The 22,963-nt window shown below is 36.4% G+C and overlaps 1 protein-coding gene across 4 annotated transcripts in view; it reads right to left on the bottom strand.

Moving 5' to 3' along the window:
- unc5cb (unc-5 netrin receptor Cb) overlaps positions 1 to 21,912 on the bottom strand; it is a 256,956-nt gene extending 235,044 nt beyond the window's left edge. For 3 of the 4 annotated variants that reach the window (XM_073914032.1, XM_073914033.1, XM_073914034.1), the window contains exon 1: positions 21,437 to 21,912. In XM_073914032.1, coding sequence (XP_073770133.1) covers positions 21,437 to 21,557 — 121 coding nt within the window. In that variant the 5' untranslated portion in view covers positions 21,558 to 21,912. 4 annotated transcript variants of the gene reach the window in all.
- Between the last annotated feature and the right edge of the window lie 1,051 nt (positions 21,913 to 22,963).

The following is a 22,963-nucleotide window of genomic DNA, read 5'->3' as shown; positions in this document are numbered from 1 at the left end:
ATATTTTTCACCTAAATGACAAATTTGGGTTGCAAAACGAAAATACTGACTGAATCTCTTTTAAGAACCGGCATGGGCTGTTTTTTTCAAATAAAAATATCAGGCTATTAAATCGATTGCTCCGCTGAAAATATGCATTTAATTAATGCTTCGTTGTTATTATTATGTCACAAAACCCCTTTTCACATTTTAATAGAAGTCATTAGTTCAAAGATTATGTCATAATGAATTATTTCCTCCATCTCACTCGCAATCAGCATCAGCGCTGGTTTGTGTCAACTCGTCTGAGTCAAACTGCGACCAGAAATATCCTTTCATTTTGCTTCTTTGGCAAAATACGTTTATAGGCACGTGTTACCATCCCGCAAGTTAACATATCTTTGTTGCACATGAAGGGCCGATCACGGCGAACGCGCTTTTCCATTCCAAAAATACGAGGCGCACCACACTGCCTTTTATGTTGACAAGAAAAAAGAAACGAGATGCTCTTTTTTATGTCACTATAAGAAACGACAGAATCAGCTGCTCTATTGTGCGCGAGTGTTGCTGTTCATGTTGTTAGAATTGTAATATATAATAACATTGTGATATTCATGATTTGTAAAGCGATACAGCTCTGGATAACTTGAAACCGTCGTCCTGACAACACAAACACTGCAGGCACCTCAACAGAAACCCCGCCTCTGCTTTCCTTTGATTGAAGAACGAAAAAGACATGACTGACGTAACGCGCTTTTCCGCTCAGGGTTGAGTTTTATTTTAACCGTGAGCATAAAGCGCGCAATGGCATAACATGATTTTTACATTTTGTCAGTTTATTGGCTAATTCGTACAAGTTCAGTCGTACGAAAATTATTATGATATAATTACGATTTTAAAAAGGAGGCGTGGCACCTAACCCCACCCCTAACCCCAACTGTCTTTGGGTGATAAGCAAATCGTACTAAATTGTACGAATTAGATCGTACACTGAAAAAAATTATTCAGAGATGATTACTTGGATTTACTCATTTTTTAACGTTAAGTGGTTGTAAACAATTTATTTGTGTTGAATTTAAACAAACAAATTAAGTTGAACATTATTAAACTTAATTTGTTTGTTTAAATTCAACACAAATAAATTGTTTGCAACAGTTATGCATGCAACACTTTTTTCAGTGTACGAAGTGATATGAATTAGCCACACAGTCAAAAAGTTTCGAATTGCCGTGAGATTGCGTTGGGCGCAAAACAGTTAATAAACTATTTAAAAAATGCCCTTTTTAACGCAAAAAGCGCATTTAGTGATCGCCCCCTTATGTAGCCAAACTTTTAAAATATATAAAATTATATTTTTAATCGTTTTACTGATACCATTAAACGGTTACAAACGCACCATTTCGCTTAACGGTTAATTCATTACTTTGAGCATCCCTATCTCAGATGCTTTCAGAGAAAGAAAATCAAGTTGTAGAATGGCCAAGCCAATCACCTGACCCGAATCCAATAGAGAATACAGAATAAAGCTCAGATTTGACAGACACTCTTTTGACACTCTGTGAGAAACTCACACCTGAGCATTGTATGTGACTTCATTCTCTATATGAGAGGCGTCTTTAAGCTGGGAAACCGATGTATAAAAACATTGTTTAGGTTTTTTATTCTGCTGTTAAATGACGGTTATTAATATATAAAGCACTTTTGTCCATTTTCTGGAATGACTACCTTCATAAAAAACATCATGAAAGATATCATCACTGTGAAAATACCCTTCTCATACAGTGAAATATTGTTTTGATCATACGGCCCAGCCCTGTGTGGTGAAGTTAATTAATCTGAGCTGAGGTGTTTTCCAGTCTTGTGATTAACGGTGTTTAACGCTCTCGGAGGATCTTTTTTTTTGGCGCTTCATCCAATCGTCCTTCATCCCTGCTGTCGTGGTCTTGTTGCGATAAGCTTTTCCCCGCGGGTGGAGCGGCGTCAGGTCATGCAGAAAGCCTTCATTAAGGAGACTGTACTACAGTACGATCCTTAGTCGGGTTTGTGCAAAATTAGCCCCAGTGAGCATGGCCCAGTTTACCCCTCTGGGGGAACGGCTGAAGATGTGACCGAACATGAAAGTGCTGAGTCTGCTTTTACACACTGATAACATCACACACTGAACAACTGCGTACACACACAAACACAACATGCTGGAAAACTCACTCCACTTCAGGCGTCATTAATGAAGCTTTTATCACGAGTTACACTCACAAGTCGCATTTGATCATCTTTTAAAATTAGTAAAATACTGTAAAATGAGTGAAATATTATTACAATTTAAATAGCAGTTTTTTAATTGAATGTAGTTCTAAATTTAATTTATTCCTGTGATTTAAAGCTGAATTTTCAACGTGATTTACACAAAAATGTTTGGAAACAGTAATATGCGTTGTTTTAAAACATTCACTAAGGCTGCGTTTATTTGACCAAAAATACTATAAAAAATAGTGAAATATTAATACAATTGTAAATAATTGTTCTCTTATTGAATGTAGCTTCAAACTGATTTTTTTCTGTGATTCAAAGCTGAATTCTTCATTAAAATTGGAAGTTTGGAAACGGTAATAGCCTTTTTTTTTATTTGATGGTAATTCTGTTCACTAATGCTGCGTTTATTTGATCAAAAATACTGTAAAAAATTGTGAAATATTATTGCAATTTTAAATAGCTTCTCTTATTGAATGTAGTGTTAAATTTAATTTATTCCTGTGACTCAATGCTGAATTTCCATCATGATTTACAATAAAATGTTTGGAAAGAGTAATATGTGTTATTGTTTTAAAAGAAGGCAATTCTGCTCACCAAGGCAGCGTTTATTCGATCAAAAATAAAGTAAAATGAAAATGGAAGCCAGTTCTGCTCACAAATTTATTTGATGCTGAATTTATTTGATCAAAAATACTGTAAAAAATTGTGAAATATTATTACAATTTTAAATAGCTGTTTTCCTATTGAATGTAGTTTCAAATATGATTTATTGATGTGATTCAAAGTAGAATTTTTCATTACGGTTGGAAGTTTTTTTATCACAATTTTGCTCATTTATTTGACCAAAAATACAGCAAAAATAGTGAAATATTATTCTAAATTTAAATAGCTGTTCTGTTAATGAATGGAGTTTTACATTTAATTTAGTTCTGCGATTCAAAGCTGAATTTTCATCGGATGATCCTTCAGAATTCATTTTAACTTGATGACTTGCTGCTCTATTATGATCAGTTATTATTGGTACTAAATCACCAGCACTGTTATCGGTGACAAATATTTTTCCTTGCTCAATAGTATCATGGAAATGGTGATAATAATACTTGAGATAAAAGATCTATTTTAGGAAATTTGATAAAACATTAACTTCAAAATAATATCTTTTATTTGATCTTTACATTATAATAAACTTCAGATTTTGAGTGTGGTTTATTTATAAACTAATTTCGAGAGGATCACGTGCTTGAGACTGAACACAGCTGGTACCGCATCAGGAGAAACTCTCCTCTCGCCCTTCAAACAGGAGGGAGCCCTAGGCTCGAGGATATTCTGAGCACAGGGTTATCTTCCGGGACAGCATGCCAAATACGCTTTATTATCAATCATCAGCTAAGTGTGAACTCTTGACGAGCCTGTAAATATCCACAGGATTTCCAATATCACAGGCCAGATTTAAGGCTGTACGATATTAAAAAAAATCTGATATGGAGGTCATTTGTTTTTCTGCCTTAAATAGTGCAACTTCAGAAGAAATTAGTCAAAATTAAGAGTTGAAACAACAAGGTAAATAATCTGCCAGTGGGGGAAAATAAATGTGTTTTTGCATTGAAATGAAGATATTTGGACGAGAAACTAAATTCTAAGTAAGAAAAAAAAACATTTTAATCATATAAATACAATTAAATACAAATAAAAGTGATTAAATACAATTCTGTGACTCCTGGTCAACCATAACTCAAACTCAATATTGCATATCTCTCGATGTGACTATTGCGGAGGCACACATTGCGATATCAATGCTCTAACCATATGTTGTGCAGTCCTATAGCCAGATTAATATGTAAAAATACAACCAACAATCTGAATATTCAACAAAGACACTCTAAAAAGCTGGAGTAATATATAATTACTCACTCAGACGCTTTGAAGAACCTACAACAAAATCCGGCATGATCTTAATCCTGATATAGTGAATTATTGAGTATCTGCTGTATTTAAAAGCGAGCGTCTCTCACAATATCTGGCTCTAATTTAGCAGCTCATTTAACCGGCTGCAAATACAACATTAAACATTGACATTGTGACACGCACTCACTGAGGAGTTTCTTTCTTCTTTAACTCCGCTTGTCAGTTTTTGCAGATAGCTAAAAAGAAGAAATATGAGGGGAATTATCCAGAAGATTGATTCTGGAGAGATGAATGTCTTCTGTTCATGCCTCTTTATCTGACAGGGTTTGTGCTCTCCGGCCGAGGCTTTTCGTTATTCTCTGAGACACAAACATGTTTGGGCCGGGTTGAGGCTCTGTCAGAGCGCCGCTTCATCACTGTCTGATGGAGAAATGATACGCTGCGCCGTCCCGGACCGGAGGATCCGTCTAAATGAGGAACCATAACTGCTGAATTCCTCCTGTTGAGCGTCTGACGCCTGCACACACTTACTCATTACTACAGCATACCTCCTTACACATCTTCCTGACACGGCAACACTTTTATTAATCAAAACAGAGGGTTTTGTCTTTCTTTATTTAGAATTTTATTTATTAAATTCAAGTAAAACATTGCAAGGATGGATGGATGGAGGAGCACACCACCTTTTGAAAATTAATATATTTATCCATTTCACAGTAAATATAAACACTACATTTTGACAATATATATGTTTATTTATGTATTTATTTAATCTACATAAATGAAAAAAATTCATAGCAATTTCTCAGTATAAACAATACTTTTTAACCTATTTATTTGCTTGTTTGTTTTGTTTATATATTAAATAATTGTTTATTATTACATTTAAATTCAAATGAGTTATTCCCACAAAAAAATATAAACTACAACATTTCTAATTAATTTAATTTTAGATTTTTTATGCTTTTCTTAAATGTTTCTGTTTAATAAAACTTAATTTGATGTTTTTCCCAACATGATAATTTGTGTGTGTTTATTTTTAGACTGTGATATTTAGTTATTTAGAGATATTTTTAATTATTTAGTTATTATTATTATTATTATTATTATTTATTATTAGTGTGATTAGTTTTAGTTTGGTCAAATATATTACTGTAAGAAAAAATAAGAAAATAAAAATAAATAAAATAAAAATATATACATTTTTTTATTTTTTACTGCAGGATACTTTACAGTAAAATATTTGACAAAAGTAAAACTAATCATATAATATACTATACAATATTATATTTGAGCATGTACATTAAATTAGTCAGTACTTACGCCTCATCTGGAGCTTATCTAACAAAATAACGTATGAAAACGCTCCAAAAACGAGTACAGCCAAATTTATGCTATAGAAAAATATTAAATACAAATTAAAAAATAAAAAAAAGAAGAAAAAATCAAGAAGCAAAGAAAATAAAAAAGGTTAAAATTTTGTAGGTTGTAATTTTTTTTTTTGCAATATTTTGCTTGAATTTAATTGTAATATCTGTCAATTTCTGAATATGTTAGGTGACTAAAATCTAACTTTAATAAACATATCTGTTAATAAATCTGACTCCCATTAAAGCACGGTTTCTGTGTGTGCGAGTGAATCGTAGATCAATATAAAATAATAAAGTCCAGAGCTTATCATTGTTATTGACAAAAATTTAATGGCAATTCGATACGTATTGTTTATCGGCCCAGCTATGGCTGGTGTGGCTAAAGTTTGAGATATTAACTATATACTACTATTACGTATTGATTAATAAAGGTTCATAAACAGCACAGATTAAAATGGTTCGAGTCTCGGCTGGGTCAGTTGGCATTTCTGTGTGGAGTTTGCATGTTCTCCCCGTGTTGGCGTGGGTTTCCTCCGGGTGCTCCGGTTTCCCCCACAGTCCAAACACATGCGCTATAGGGGAACTGATTAACTAAATTGGCTGTAGTGTATGAGTGTGTATGGGTGTTTCCCAGTACTGGGTTGCGGCTAAAAGGGCATCCACTGTGTAAAACATATGCTGGAACAGTTGGTGGTTGATTGCACTGTGGTGACCCCTGATAAATAAGATGTTAAGCCAAAGAAAAAATGATTGAATGAAAGTTGTGATCTTTAAGCCAAAAATAAATCAAGATTCTTATTTAATCCAGGATCGTGCGATTCTAAGTGCATGCTATCATGGCGACAAAACCAGATTAAAACAGACCAACTCACTTAAGCCAGAAAAATCTAACTAAAGCAGAACTTAACCCGAGTTAAAACCCAATCCGGCTTCTGAGAAAGAGCAGAAATAAATAAAGAGGATGACGACTTTAACCAAGAGCTCCACAAAGCACCTGTCCAGCATAATAAAGCCCAAACCGCAGCTCTGCATTAAACCTAAAGCAGGACTCCAGTAAAACCCAGCTTCAATGGAGATCCAGGCCTGAGGCAGAGTTACTCTAATGACCCGCCGCAAAAAAACAGACCCTCCAGACCCCTTTGAGCCCCCGCTTTATTGCAGAGTCAACAGTAGGACTAACATTGACCTCTTATCATCTCCGCAGACTCTAATGCGAAGCAGAGGCCACCCCGCACAACCTCAAAGTGAATGCATGTTCTTGTTTAAGCGCCATAAAAACAGGAAAGCGCAAACATTTATCTGTGCTATGCTTTCATCTGCTGTCTGCCGAGCTGAAGAATAACAGAGCCAGCAGGCTGATAAAGTGGAGATAGGAAATGGAAACGCGTGGGTCTCGTGTTCCCATGATTCCTGCCGGGCGCTGATTACTTGTTCGGGACTCCCTCTAAGGTGAACTGCCGCGCTTTATTATTGAAGCAGACTTCAGCATCGGCATGCGCAATCATAAAAAATAATAAAGGCATGAGTTGAGAATACTAATAACTTGGCGAATGCACTTTTAGCGGCTATTTACAAAACTTTACTTGAGAAAACGAAGAGATACGAGGTGTACAAAATTGCATTTTCTACTATTGATTGGGTGAAAAAGTAGTTGTTTTAAGTAATAGAATTGGAAAATACTAACTAATGAATATTTTGGAAGAAAAAAAATGCTTTAAAAATCTGATCTGAGTGAATCTTTTACTGTAGACTCACTCTGAATGCATCATTTCAATCAAATATTAATTTACTGAATACTGAATGAACTGATCAATTGAATCGGTGAAACTTTTACAGGTGTCTCACTCTGATCAGATCATTTGAATCAGTGAATCTTTTCCTGGAGATTCACTCTGAACTGATCATTTGAATCAGTAAACATATTCCTGGAGACTCACTCTGAACGCATCATTTGAGTCAGTGAATCTTTTCCTGTAGGTTCACTCTGATCGAATCATCGATACTTTTACTGGAAATTCACTCTTAATGCATCGTTTGAATCAGTTAATCTTTTACTGGAGACTCACTCTGAATGCATCATTTGAGTCAGTGAATCTTTTCCTGTAGGTTCACTCTGATCGAATCATCGATTCCTTTACTGAAAATTCACTCTGAATGCATCGTTTGAATCAGTGAATACGTTACTGAAAACTCACTCTGAACGCATTATTTAAATCAGTGAATCTTTTACTATAGGCTCACTTTGATTGAATCATTGGAATCATCAATTATTGTACTGGAAACTCATTTGAATCAGTGAATCTTTTACTGGAGACTCACTCTGTAAACATCATTCGAATCAGTGAATCTTTTACTGGAGACTCACTCTGAAAGCATCATTTGATTCAGTAAGTCTTTTACTGGAGGCTCACTCTGAATGGATCATTTTAATCAGTGATCCTTTAACTGTAGACTCGCTCTGATCTGATCATTTGAATCAATGAATCTTTTACTGGAGACTCCCTCTGAAAGCATAATTTGAATCAGTAAGTATTTTACTGGACACTCACTCTGAACGGATCATTTAAATCAGTAAGTATTTTACTGGAGACTCACTCTAAACGGATCATTTAAATCAGTAAGTATTTTACTGGAGACTCACTCTAAACGGATCATTTAAATCAGTAAGTATTTTACTGGAGACTCACTCTGATCGAATCATTGATTACTTTACTGGAAACTCACTCTGAATGCGTCATTTGAATCAGTGAATCTTTTACTGGAGACTCACTTTGAACAGATAAGTTGAATTATTGATTCTTTTTACTGGAGACTCACTCTGATCAGATCATTTTGGAATCACTGAATCTTTTACTGGAAACTCTGATCAGATAAATTTTGAATCAGTGAATCTTTTACTGGAGACTCTCTCTGAACTGATCATTTACAGATCAGAGTTATATATATATATATATATATATATATATATATATATATATATATATATATATATATATATATATATATATATCTCCCTTTGGTGTCAAAATGTCATTATATGAGTGGAGCAATCTTGTGTAGATGCTATAATTGAACTAATATCTGACACATTAAAATGTATACAAGAATGAATTATATTAATTATATTTTATTGACCTTCTTTCATCTCAAATAAGAACTGATGACAGGATTTAGATGTGTTTGGGTGAACTGCCCCTTTAGCATGACCAGGTGTTTGTGTATAAGTTTGTATACTTTTTAAAATAATCGTATTATTATTTATTTAGTGTCAATGTGTGTTTGTGAAGGTAAAGGTCGAGCCAAGCGGTTTGTGTGTGTGTGTGTGTGTGATCATAAACTCTTCTTCTTCCTCATGGGCATCAGCAACACACACAGTTTGTTGTCCTTCCCCCGTGCTGAGGGTATTTTTCCTGATAATTGCTGTGGGTCGCGTGCTGAGGTTTTAGCTCTGCTCTCCTGACGTCACGTGGAGTAAAAGATGTATTACAGTAGTCACACAATGGCTCTGTCTGTGGCCAATGGCGCCGTCTCCAGCCGTGCAGGTACTGTAGGTGAGCGAGCGCAAAGTCACGCCAATGACAAGGGAAAAAAGGGGAAAGTGAACGCGGAGTGCAATTAATCACACACTGTCAGCCTGTAAACTACAGAGAGCAGCATTGCCTTCTATTAGCAGTCCATTAGTGGATCTGCACACAAGTGAGCCAGCCGTCTGTCAACAACTCGGTGTGTAGAAGATTCTGACAGAATGATGACCTTGGATATAAATGTCATTGTGATTTCTGCTCTACATAGGTTCTCTTTAGATGTCTGGGATAAAAACAACTTTCCCCCCATTGAACACATATTAAGAAACGTTTATTTTAAAATATTTTGAAACGCGTCAGGCTAAACATCTCAATAAATCCAACACAGGCTCATTCTGAAAACGTAGCCCTATGTACGTTTCTGGAGAACGCAAATTATGTAGCCAGAGGTATGGCTGCATTTCATTTTCAAAACGAACAATTAAGGGACTGACGAAGCAGTGGTGCAGTAGGTAGTGCTGTCGCCTCACAGCAAGAAGGTCGCTGGTTCGAGCCTCGGCTCAGTTGGCGTTTCTGTGTGGAGTTTGCATGTTCTCCCTGCGTTCGCATGGGTTTTAGGGTGCTTTGGTTCATGCAGTACAGGTGAATTAGCTAGGCTAAATTGTCCGTAGTGTATGAGTGTGAATGGATGTTTCCCAGAGATGGGTTGCGGCTGGAAGGGCATCCGCTGCGTAAAAAAAACTTGCGGTTCATTTCGCTGTGGCGACCCCGGATTAATAAAGGAACTAAGCCCATAAGAAAATGAATGAATGAATGAATGAATACGGGGCAGTATGACATTATTCCTTTTCGCACTAGCAGCTGACCGCTTGCCTACATATGAACGGCTTTATACGTTACAATTGTGTCCTGTTAGCTCGCCATGTAGCGCAGAGACACTTGAGACGCACAGAAGAGTCAACCACGACGACTGGGCTTTAAATCCAGTGAATACGGTTTCAGAAAGCAGGTAAAACAAAAACAGAACCCAAAAATTTAAATAAACAAGGAATAAACATGGTGAGAATGTGGCAAAATCTAAAATCGTGGTAAAAATCAGGCGTGGGCTTTTCTTTTTCTGGATTGCTATTGAAAATTGTTGTCTGGATTTAGGGAAGTGGCAGGTCAATCAATACAATTGGTTGGGTTTAGGGAAGGAGGAGGCTGGGTCAGTCGATCGACTGCGGCCTCTGGTGGAATAGCAGGCGTGAATGGCGCTCGCAAAACAAATTTAAGTAAATACAGCGGCCTCTGGTGGATTCTACAAAAAAATGTACCTCCTGGGATTTATTTCATGGTCTCTAGAAATCTATATAGAGGTACATTTTCAGAATGAGCCTGGGTTGAGAAATCACTGCTGTCTTCATTAGTTTCAAAAACACAGACTGTTTTACAAATAGGGCTGGGCAATACAGCAAAAAAAATTCATGATGTCATGTTTCATATCATGCAGTATCAATAATTATTGAATTTTTTAAACAATACATTTAGGAATATTAGGATTTTATAGTTATTTAACCACTTTATTTCAATTTACCAACATTAATAAGGCAAATAGTTTTAATAGTCTATATGTTGGATGGATGGATGGATGGATGGATGGATGGATGGATGGATGGATGGATGGATGGATGGATGGATGGATGGATGGATGGATGGATGGATGGATGGATGGATGGATGGATGGATGGATGGATGGATGGATGGATGGATGGATGGATGGATGGATGGATGGATGGGCAGGCAGATTATTTCTTACACAATATATTGTTTAAAACAACTAAAATGTCAATAAAAGTCACTTTGTTAAACTGCATTTGAATTTTCAACATCAACATCTAGAGCAGAGATTATATCTCATAATGTACTGTAAATAAACTAAAAACAGCAGATCAGGAAACGTACAGGTTGTAATTAATGTATATTTTTATAGTGGGCATGCTCATTGCATGTAAATGCTACGCCTCTGCTATAATGCATGAATGGAAAAACCTCCACTGTAAAAATGACCCGTAATTTTAAGGTTTTACGTATTTTGGCGTTTCATGTTTTCATTTTTCATTTATTTATGCTCTTGGAATGCATCATGATACTTTCATCTTTCCTTTAATGACTTTTGATGTTGAATACCGAACCTGTTAATTACTGTATGTTCTTCAGCGTGTGCGTGGTCGTTGCGTGTGAATGCTACACCTCCACTATAATGCAGTGTGAGTGGCGTTTGTGAAATCCAACGCTCAAAGCCTCTTTGTTTTGCACTCACAGAAGAGCTCGGAGAATCCTCAGTGTCCAATTATAGCCGAGGATCAGAGAAATGTAATTTACAGGCCCTGCTCCTCATGGAAAGAGTAATTGTGATCAGGAAATGGAGAGAGAGATGAGAGTTATTATTATTATTATTACCAGTCAAGAGGTTTCGCTTTCTGGGAAGTTTCTGGGTTTTGGGAGCAGATGATGCCCCGTCATGAACGTGAACGCACTAAACTAAGATGATTCATTGGATTTACTACATTTTTTTAAGGTAAGTGGAAACAATTTCCTTAATGCAAGCATTCATTAATTCATTCATTCATTCATTCATTCATTTTCTTTTCGGTTTAGTCCCTTTATTAATCTGGGGTCGCCACAGTGGAATGAACCGCCAACTTATCCAACATATGTTTTTCCAGCATATATCCATGCAGTGGATGCAGATCCACCTGCAACCCATTTCTGGGAAACATCCATACAAACTCATTCACTCTTTCACACTACGGACAATTTAGCCTACCAAATTCACCTGTACCACATGTGTTTGGACTGTGGGAGAAAACCGGAGCACCCGGAGGAAACGCCAACTGACCAACCAGCAACCTTCTTGCTCTGAAGCGACCCTATTATTGTTGTTGTTGTTGTTGTTGTTGTTGTTGTTGTTATTATTATTATTATTATTATTTTTATTATTATAATTATAAACATAATAATAATAATAATTATTATTATTATTATTATTTATTTTTACTATTATTATTTTATTATTATTTTCATTATTATTACTATTATTATCATTTTATTTAATTTTTATTATTAGTATTATTATTTTATTATTATTATTATTTATTTTTTATTATTATTACTAATATTATTTTTTTTATTTTTTTTATTATTATTATCATTTATTGTTATTATTATTATTATTATTATTATTATTTAAATATATAATAATCTTATAAAAATATAAGTTTGTTTTGACATAATATAAATGTGTTTTATATAGATTTAATATGCAAATGTGATGTAAACTAATGCATAAACATTTAATTAAATGTATATATTCTGCATTATACACAAATATGATTTTATATCTAAATATAAATAAACATTTTCTTAAATATATGCCTGCATGTGTGTGTTTGTATATAGATAATACATTTCTATAAACACACACACACACACACACACACACACACACATTATGTCAAAACAAACATTAATTTTAGATATTTTTTATGACCTTATTAACTGACATTAACAAAAAACTAATAAACACTCGACTGAACATCTCGCAGTTTGCTCAGTATTAACTAACATCCCCATAACAATATTGTTCAAAGTTTTCAACACACACTATATGAGAGTTTCTGATGACTCACCATTTTGGCTCGACCTTTACCTTCACGACCACGTGTGTGCATTAAGTCTCATTTTCTCCTCCAGCCTAAAAAAATGGCCTTCAAATGCACTACATCATGCCATCCTGAGGGAATTACGATACACGGTGGCAGTGGGTCACGGTACAGTCGCACAATGCTGCCTTTGTGTTTCTAAACGCATGTGGAAAAGAAACCGTAGTAAAGCCCACGAGACTCGAGCGTTAGAGTAGTTCTGTCCTCTTTAAAGAGGGCCTGTTATGCAGAAATCACAGTTCTGTAACAAACGTGTGTGAATAAATCCAGCTTCTAATAACTAATTAATTCCATCGTTTATAATCAGACTTGATGAAAGCAGTGAATTAAAGAAAGAAATCCACACTAATGTTTTCTTTATTAGTAACAATGATGATCCCAATAAAAAAACAATAACAAAATATTTACACCAACACGTCTCTCTCATTCATTCGATTTCCTTTGGCTTAGTCCCTTATTTATCAGGGGTCTCCACACTGGAATGAACCTACTCCAGCATATTTTTGAGCAGCAAATGCCCTTACAGCTGCAACCCAGTACTGGAAAACATCCATACACACTCATTCACACAGCCAATGTAGTTCATCAATTCCCCTATAGCGCATGTGTTCGGACTGTGGGGGAAACCGGAGGAAACCCACGCCAACATGGGGAGAACATGCAAACTCCACACAGAAATGCCAACTGATCCAGAAGGACACGAACCAACAATCTTCTAGCTGTGAGGCCACAGTGCTAACCACTAAGCCACCAGCCATTTCTCAGTCTGAACGTTAAAAATATTTGCTTAAAACTATGAGTGCCGTCAATCCATAAACAAAGCTCAGAGGACACATAAGACGCAGAGGACGTGGAAAAAGTGAACTCAGTTTGACGCACTCAGCTTTTTTAACACGGTAATTATGTGTATGAGAGAGAACAAACAAGGTAGCTTTGTATGCTTTTAAAAAAAAACCCAGAGCATTGCATATGGAAAGCCCTGCATGCACCGTAAAAAGCGTGCAGCCTACATGAAAACAAAAATGTACAAGAATGGATTATGCACATTTGGGATCTTCAGGCTTTCATCAACAAAGGATCTGCATATTCAAACAGACAGCCGGTCTACTTTAGCAACACCCCCACCCCCCCGAAAAAAAAATCTACATGGCCTGAAACAGTGGATGACAAGATTGTCTCCTGTCTGAGTATTGTCGAGGGTTCTTGGGGTCGGGTGGCGCCTTTTTTTTTAATCCCTCTTGACTTCCTCTTATTCATACGCCAGCTCTTGTGGTGATTTTACTGTACTCGAAGTGATTCAGGCACTCTACATTTCTCTCTGAGAGGGACGAGAGGGAATTCACACACTTAATTAAAGCAAGTGTATCGGCTGTAAAAAAAATAAATAAAAAATAGGTGGATGAGGAGAGACAAAAAGGGAGAGTGAGGGAATTTTTCTCCATGCAGAACAGCTGCTTAAAGAGACAGCTCACCCAAAAATGAGTCATTTACTCTCTTGTTCAAAACCTGCTTGAGTTTCTTTCTTCTGTTGAACACAAATAAAGATTTACTGAAGAATATCTTACAAACAAAGCATGATATAACAATATATCCATGATGATCTAGTTGCATTTCTGTAAATTCTGAAAATTAATAGTTTATATGCATTGACCACATGAAAAAGACTCTGTTTTTTTACATTTGAAAGTTTGTACTCAGATATGTAGTCATATATTTGTATTTAATAATTTATAAATTATCATATTTTTCACTTTCTGTAGACCTTCAAGGCATGAACGTGAAAATATTAAATAAATATAAATAAAACTCTTAAACCCTATTGATTACAGGTCCAGCATAAAAATAAAACCATATAGCTAAATAAAATGCTAAATATAAACATTGAGCTTTCAAGATTGCAACTTTTTCACATTGCTGTTATTCATGTTCCTGTCTGCATTTTTGTAATGGCGTGTAAAATTGCACTAAATTATCTAGTTTATCTAACTTTCCTCATATTGCATGACTGAACAATGCTGGCATTAATTGACTTTCATAGTAAAAATTGTGTTGTTTGTTTTTTCCTACTATGGAAGTCAAAGGCTGCCAACAATCAGATTTTTTTGAGTGTGTTCAAAAGATAAAGAGTTAGAAACCACGAGAGAAATGGTTAAACAATGACATAATTTTTTAATTTAGTGCTTTTTTACTGGCACTAATTGACATCCATTTTTTTTTTTCCTACTATGGAAGTCAATGGCTACCAACAATCCAAAAATTTTTTTTAAATATTTTCTTTTGTTTTACTCATAAAGAATTATTAAACACTGACAATTTTCTTTCCTTTTTTTTCTTTTCTTTTTTTTTTGTTTTTTTGGTGCTGGCACTAATTCCCTTCCATAGTCATTTTTTGTTTGTTTTCCAACTATGGATATCAAAGGCTACCAAAAAACAGAATTCTCTAAAATATCTTATGTCATGTTTAACACAAAAAATAAATTTATTAAGGATAAATTAGAAACCACAATGACAAAAATTACTTTTCTTTTTTTGGTGCTGGCACTAACTGACTTCCATAGTATTTTTTTATTTATTTTTTATTTTTTTGTAGTTGCTGATGTTGTTTTACCTACTATGGAGGTCAGGTGTTGCCAATAATAATCATTCTTCAAAATATCATCTTTTACTCATAAAGGTTTACAACCACATGAGAGAAACAGTTAAACCAGGCATGTCAAACTGCTGGAGGGCCGCAGCCCTGCAGAGTTCAGTTCCAACCATGCTTTAACAAACCTACCTGTAGTTTTCAAACAAGTCTGGAGCACTCAGTCACTTTAATCAGGTGTTTTTCATTAGATTTGGAACTAAACCATGCAGAGCTGTGGCCCTTCAGCAACTTAGTTTGACACCTGTAGGCTAAACAATAACATAATTTGAACTTTTTGTGTGCTGGTACTAACTGACTTCCATAGTCTTATTTTATCCTACTATGGAAGTCAGTGGTTGACAATAATCAGCATTCTTCAAAATAAAGGATTTTACTCATAAAGGATTACAACCACATGAGAGAAACAGTTAAACATTAACATCATTTTCTTTCTTTCTTTATTTTTTTTTTTTGGTGCTGTCACTAATTGACTTCCATAATAATTTTTGTCCTAATATGCAAGACAATAGTTGCCAACATTCATAATTCTTCAAAATACCTTAATTTACGTACAACACAAAAAAATTAACTCATAAAGAATTAAAACCACATGAGGAAAACAATTAAATGACGTCATTTTTATTTTTGGGGGGTGAACTGTCCCTTTAAATAAGTAGAGTGGGCAGTTCTTTAAGATCCCCATGTGAACCGGAAACGTGGAGCTCATTAGTATCCAAAAACCTATGGTCATTAATTAGTGGCAAACAATGTTCTCCCTAAATATCGACTTCTTAATGGACACGCGGAGACTTTTGGGTCGTGTTCCCGGTGCAGTCAATGGCATTGGCCTCTGAGGGCCACTGCAATCGGGCTTATGTCATCCTGCGATGCCCTTCAGGCACCGGAGCGGGATACTTTTTCCTCATCCTTTCCTTGTTTCTCATTACCTATGCACAATTGTCCTGGGAGGTTTTGCTAGACTGGATAGGGTTTCTTAGAATCTGATTCCTGATAGGGTTTTTTTGGGAAGTGCAGAGTGAGCCTGGAGCATGCAGATGCTTTATATTTCCCTCCCCCAATATCTGTTAAACAGAGACAAGAGTTTTTCAGCACATTTCCAACCATAATAGGTTTAATATCTCATTTCTATTAACTGATTTCTGTCATGTTTGCTGATCTACTGGGATTTTCACGCACAAACATCTCTAGGGTTTACAGAGAATGGCCTAAAAAAGAGGAAATATCCAGTGAGCGGCAGTTCTGTGGGCACAAATGCCTTTTTGATGCCAGAGGTCAGAGGAGAATGGCCAGACTGGTTCCAGCTGATAGAAAGGCAACAGTAACTCAAATAAGCACTCGCTACAACCGAGCTCTGCAGAAGAGCATCTCTGAACACACAACACGTCCAACCTTGAGGCGGATGGGCTACAGCAGCAGAAGAGCACACCGGGTGCCGCTCCTGTCAGCTAAGAACAGGAAACTGAGGCTACAATTCACACAGACTCACCAAAACTGGACAATAGAAGATTGGAGAAACGTTGCTGCTCTGATGAGTCTCCATTTCTGCTGACACATTCGGATGCTCGGCTCAGACAACATGAAAGCATGGATCATCCTGCCTTGTATCAGCGGTTCAGGCTGGTGGTGGTGGTGTAATGGTGTGGGGGAGATTTTCTTTGGGTCCATTAGTACCAATTGAGCATCAGCGCCACAGCCTACCTGAGTATTGCTGCTGACCATGTCCATCCCTTTATGAGCACAGTGTCTCCATCTTCTGATGGCTACTTCCAGCAGGATAACGCAGCATGTCATAAAGCTCAATCATCTCAGACTGGTTTCTTGAACATGACGATGAGTTCACTGTACTCAAATGGCCTCCACAGTCACCAGAGCTCAATCCAATAGAGCAGCTTTGGGATGTGGTGGAACGGGAGATTGGCATCATGGATGTGCAGCCGACAAATCTGCAGCAACTGTGTGATGCTATCATGACAATATGGAGCAAAATCTCTGAGGAATATTTCCAGTAGCTTGTCAAATCTATGCCACCAAGGATTAAGCCAGTTCTAAAGGCATCCCGGGTCCAACCCAGTACTAGTAAGGCGTACCTAATAAAGTGGCCGCCGAGTGTATATTGTAATCAGCATATGAGATTACCTATATCAGGATATGAGATTTATTTCTTTTGTCAAATCTTTTGCAGAGTGAGCCCAAAGCATGCAGACGCTTTAAATAAATAAACAGGACGTCATTTAGAGGAGCACTGCAACAAGTTTCACCAGAACATTTTACGAAAAATCCCAACCCAAGATCAGCAGAATCCGCTGTACAGGACCTGCACTGAAGCACGGCACGCATACCGTAGGCTGTTTATCCAAAAAGGCGGATGCTGGAGGAGATTCACAATCCTAACCTGTGTTTGAGTATGAAGGAGGTGTTTTTGCCATCGCTCTGTGTCAGGAACACGACTGCCTGTTTACTCACACAACAATTATTCAGCCAAATCCCTTTAATGGAGTCCCAGAGTCACTGCACTGCCCGGACACGTCTGACAACACACACCGCAGCAGCACGCATCACATATATGCCACACACACTCACTCACACACACACACTCATTTTATAGTTTTATTTGGATCAAAGAAACAGGCAACACACACACACACACACACACACACATATTTACAAAAAACACACAGTCATTTTTTACTTTAATTTGAACACACTCAAGTGTTGTCACACACAATCACACAAACACACACTCATTTTATACTTTTTATGTGAATTTAAAAGTGGATTCACACACACACACACACACACACACACACACACACACACACACACACAGACACACACACACACACACACACACACACACGCACGCATGCATGCATAATATACTTTTTATTTAGATTAAAAAGAACAGGCAAAACACACACATGCAGTTACGCACAGACAATTACGCATACACACACACACACACACACTCATTTTATACTTTTATTTGGATACAAAAGAACAGGAAAAACACAAACACACACACACACATACACACACACACACACACACACACACACACTCATTTTATACTTTTATTTAGATTTTAAAAAACAAGCAAAACATACACACACACACACACACACACAGTGTCACACATGCACACACAAACATTTTATACTTTTATTTGAAATGAAAGGAACAGCCAAAACACACACACACACACACACACACACACGCATTTTATACTTCTGTGAATTGAAAAAAAAAAAACAACCAAAACACACACACACACACACACACACACACACACATTTGATGATTTTATTTAGATTAAAAATGAGCAAATCACACACACACACACACAGTGTCACACATGCACACACTCAAGCACACACTCATTTTATACATTTTGATTCAAAAGAGCATGCAAAACACACACACACACAACATCTCACTCTCTCACACACCCACGCCCACACCCACACCCACACAGACACCCACACAGACACCCACACAGACACACACACAGACACACACAGACACACACACAGACACACACAGACACACACAGACACTCACGCACTCATTTTTTACTTTTATATATGAGCAAACACAAACAAACACACACACACAGTCAAGCACACATGCAGAATCACACACACTCACACACTCATTTTATGCCTTTATTTAGATTTAAAAAAAACAAGCTAAACACACACACACATTGTTTTTTTTTACTGTACAAATGGTATTCTCTATCCCCCAGCACGACCCTTTGCAGTAAAGGTGTGCAGTTTTACTCTCCAGAAAAACAACAATAGATCTGTATGATCTAGAAGCCTTTTGAAATACGGGGACATCAGCGATGACCTCATAACTCACCATCTCACCATCTCCTTTAATACCTGCGTGGCATACCCGTGACTTTATACACACTTACATCCTCCCTGATATGTCACACACACCCACACGCTCACACACAGTCACACTGTAACACAGAGACACACACACACACACACACACACACACACACACACACACACACACACACACACACACACACACACACACACACACACACACACACACACACACACACACACACTTGAAAGCTTCTTTAACACTTTTAACTCAATGTTGTGCCCAGAGGAAATCTTGTTTAATTAGTTCATTATAATGCAATCAAGCAACGCAGCTCAAACCAACAGCAGAAGTACACTCCGTAACAGAATCATCTAAATAAATGTTGATTTTACTCCTAATAGATGCGGGGAATTGTCAAGTCAAACTCTTGATAAACATGAACCGCCAGCAGCAGCATTCACTCCTGATTCACAGAAGGAGGCCGTGAATGATATACTGATCTAGCGCTGTTGTTCTTTCATTCACTTATAAATAGTCCTAAAGGAAGATTTAGTGAACTTTTAGAAATTAAAATGACCAAGACATCGAGACAGAGGTGGCTATAATTATATATCCTGGTTGCCTTATTTCTTTAAGTTGAAAAAAATAACATTGAGTCCATTAACCTTATATTATGTTAAACTGACTTAAAACAGCTTGCATAACATAATAAACTTAGTTTAATAAGTTACAATGATCTAAAAACTGATCATATAATTTATTACACTGTAGCAATCACCAAATCGGTTTAATTGAGGTAAGGTTGGTTTTATATTCACACATTCTGACTTTCTCCTTAATAATACTATTTCAGAAAATTACTCTTTGCAAATATTAAATAGTGAAATCATATTATCAGCCTATAACTATGAAAGTATGACATTGTTCAAGTCAAATAAAGTGCTAAGTTAATATTGTTTTGAAGTCTTGCCTGTGTTTTAGACCGAATATTACCATGGTAAACAAGCATGTAACAAGATTTTCCTGAACGAATGTGCCAACTTTAAAACCAACTTTAGCTCAATCTTGGTTTAAAAGAACAACTCAGATCAAAAACTTTTGTTCTGTAAACCCATGAGGCCACACACACACACACACACACACAGAGATAACATTAGCAGCATTTTTAACAGCTCTACAGATAGTAAGAAGCGTGATGATCATGTTTTCATGGAGGTGAAGATCAGAGTCTGAGCACAAACAATCGCAAAACATCCATTCTGTTTATTTCTAATATCCAGAAACACAAACACACTCCTGCGCTCCTCCGCAGACACAAAACAGAGGCACAAGACAAAGTTTTGTCAAGAAATGACCTCACTATGAGCTCATGCTTTATATTAAGAGCAATTATAGGCTACGACAGCCTATGCAAAGTAAAAAGACGACTTAAATATATCCAAGAGGGTCTAATAGTCAAGAAAATAATACAACTGCGACAAATGCAATGCTATAAACAATATTAGAAATCCCTTCATAACAAGTCGGACCTGCCGCAAATACATTCTGCACTTTCCTCCAAAGGAGAATCACGGGATTCACAAAACACACAAAAAGTTGTTCTTTTAAATAAATAACCAGATAAATAAATAAATAAATAAATAAATTCACACCGACCTCAATTATGACATTTTTCCAAACAATAGTTGGTTTTATATTTGGGCATTCAGACTTTCTCCTTGATATTGTAATTTCGGAAATGTATTGTTTGCAAATTTGAAATAGGGAAATCATATATTCAGCCAATGGCTATAAAAAACAACACTGTTCACAGTCAATTAAATACTGCCAATTTTGTTATGAAGTCGTGCATATGATTTCAGACCGACTATTCAAAGTAGACCCGTGATAAACAATATACGGTGTGTCATTGAACGAATGCGCGAATGTAAAACACACTTCACTTCAATACAAAGTAGCATATAATGAATTAAAGGGATGAATAGCCTACTCCTTACTCAAATAAATAAAATTACAAGCACCCAAAAAATACATGCGCGTGTCTTTACAAACCAAAATCTGCTTGACAAGTTTTCTGTTTTGACGCGCATTTCTCGGATTTTCACAAGCCGACATCTGCGTAAAGTTTATTCCGCTCGTTCAGCAAACTTCAGCCCATGCAATACTAATCGATATTAGACATGTAAGCGATAATAAATACAGATAGAGTCTTACCTTGAGCCGCAGCGGAGCTTATGATGAGCGATAAAAGAGTAAAAACCCGCACAGAAATCATCATCATCCGCGCTAACAATCCCGATCCGCTCGCAGTCTCTCCACTTCTCCAACACATCATAACCAAATCACGCTGAAATCCGGGTGAAATGACCGGCAGAGCTTCTGGAGATGATGTCTGTAGTAGGAAACAGCCAAATAAAGCGCTGTTGTTGAAGAGAAACGGAGTGAAATATTGCCGGAAGCTTTTTATAAATATATTTTCCTCTTCTGACTGACAACGCCCGTCAAAACAGCACAGATTGGGTTAATATCCTCAGTTTCTCCGTCAGTCTCAGTTAAATCAGGTAAATCTCAGGTAAATCAGCTCTCCTGAGGTGAGCTCATGCTCAGGGTCTCCGTGTGTGAGTGAGTGAGTGTGTGTGCATGTGTGTGTGTGTCGGGGAAGTTGCTCCAGCGCGAGCTCCTCGCCTTCTGATGGAGAGTTGAAGAGGCGCGCGCGTCCCCGAGCCAACCATCGGAGCTCCAGCCAATCAGGAGCCTGCAATCGGAAAAAAGGTTTACCTTCACCAGATGGACAGTGATTGGCTGTGTCATCAAATGTGCTTTTTATTTGTACAGCATAACATTAAAGGCGACCTCTTGTGCAAAAAAGAGAGGCTTAAACAGTTGTGTCAGCAGTGTGTGAACTGTGAATATAAGCAGCTTCAAATGTTAAACATTTATTTATTGTATTTTTATAATCATGTTTATAAAAACAGTCTGCAAAAACACTTTGATTGACATTTCCCATTCTGTACGTGTCATCAGAGCGGGCCGCCTCTCCCTCATTAGCATAAACAGCAGCCCTGAGTGAGAAGCAGCCGTCTGTTGTTAAATTTAATTGATGATAATGACTGAAATGAATCGAGGTAAAGTTGCTTTTATTTTAGCACATTCTGACTATTTAATAAGACAGTAAAGCAGAATTTAAGAAAGGCTAAATACTGTGAAAAGCAATAGCTGTTCTCACTAATAAAATGAAGTGCAGTTAACTTATGAGTCTGTTCACCTTACAATATTTAAACAAAAATCCCAACGTTTTAGTACACCAAGTTGTTAAACTAAATAGATTTAAGTAATCTTGACTTACAATAATATGTCTTTACAACTTTTTATTAATTGTTCGTTCTGCTTTTGGCGACCCTGGATTAATAAAGGGACTAAGCCGAAAAGAAAATGAATGAATGAATAATACTGAAGCTGGAACATTATTTTCCCTATATATTTTACACTGAAAACCCTAATAAGTTGAATTAAGCTTAATTAATTGAGTAAACTCGTTGCCTCAATTTAATTGAGTAATGGACTCTCCCAAAACTTGCATATTTAAGTTTATTTAACTTGCCAGTTTTGTAGACTATACTTAAATTATTCAGTTGACTAAACTAAGTACTAAATTTGGTGAACTGAACAATTTAATTATAGTCTACAAAACCAGCAATATATATATATATATATATATATATATATATATATATATATATA

Source organism: Danio rerio, chromosome 10, assembly GCF_049306965.1.
Source record: "Danio rerio strain Tuebingen ecotype United States chromosome 10, GRCz12tu, whole genome shotgun sequence".
NCBI lineage: Eukaryota > Metazoa > Chordata > Actinopteri > Cypriniformes > Danionidae > Danio > Danio rerio.
This window is presented reverse-complemented; position numbering and strand designations above follow the sequence as displayed.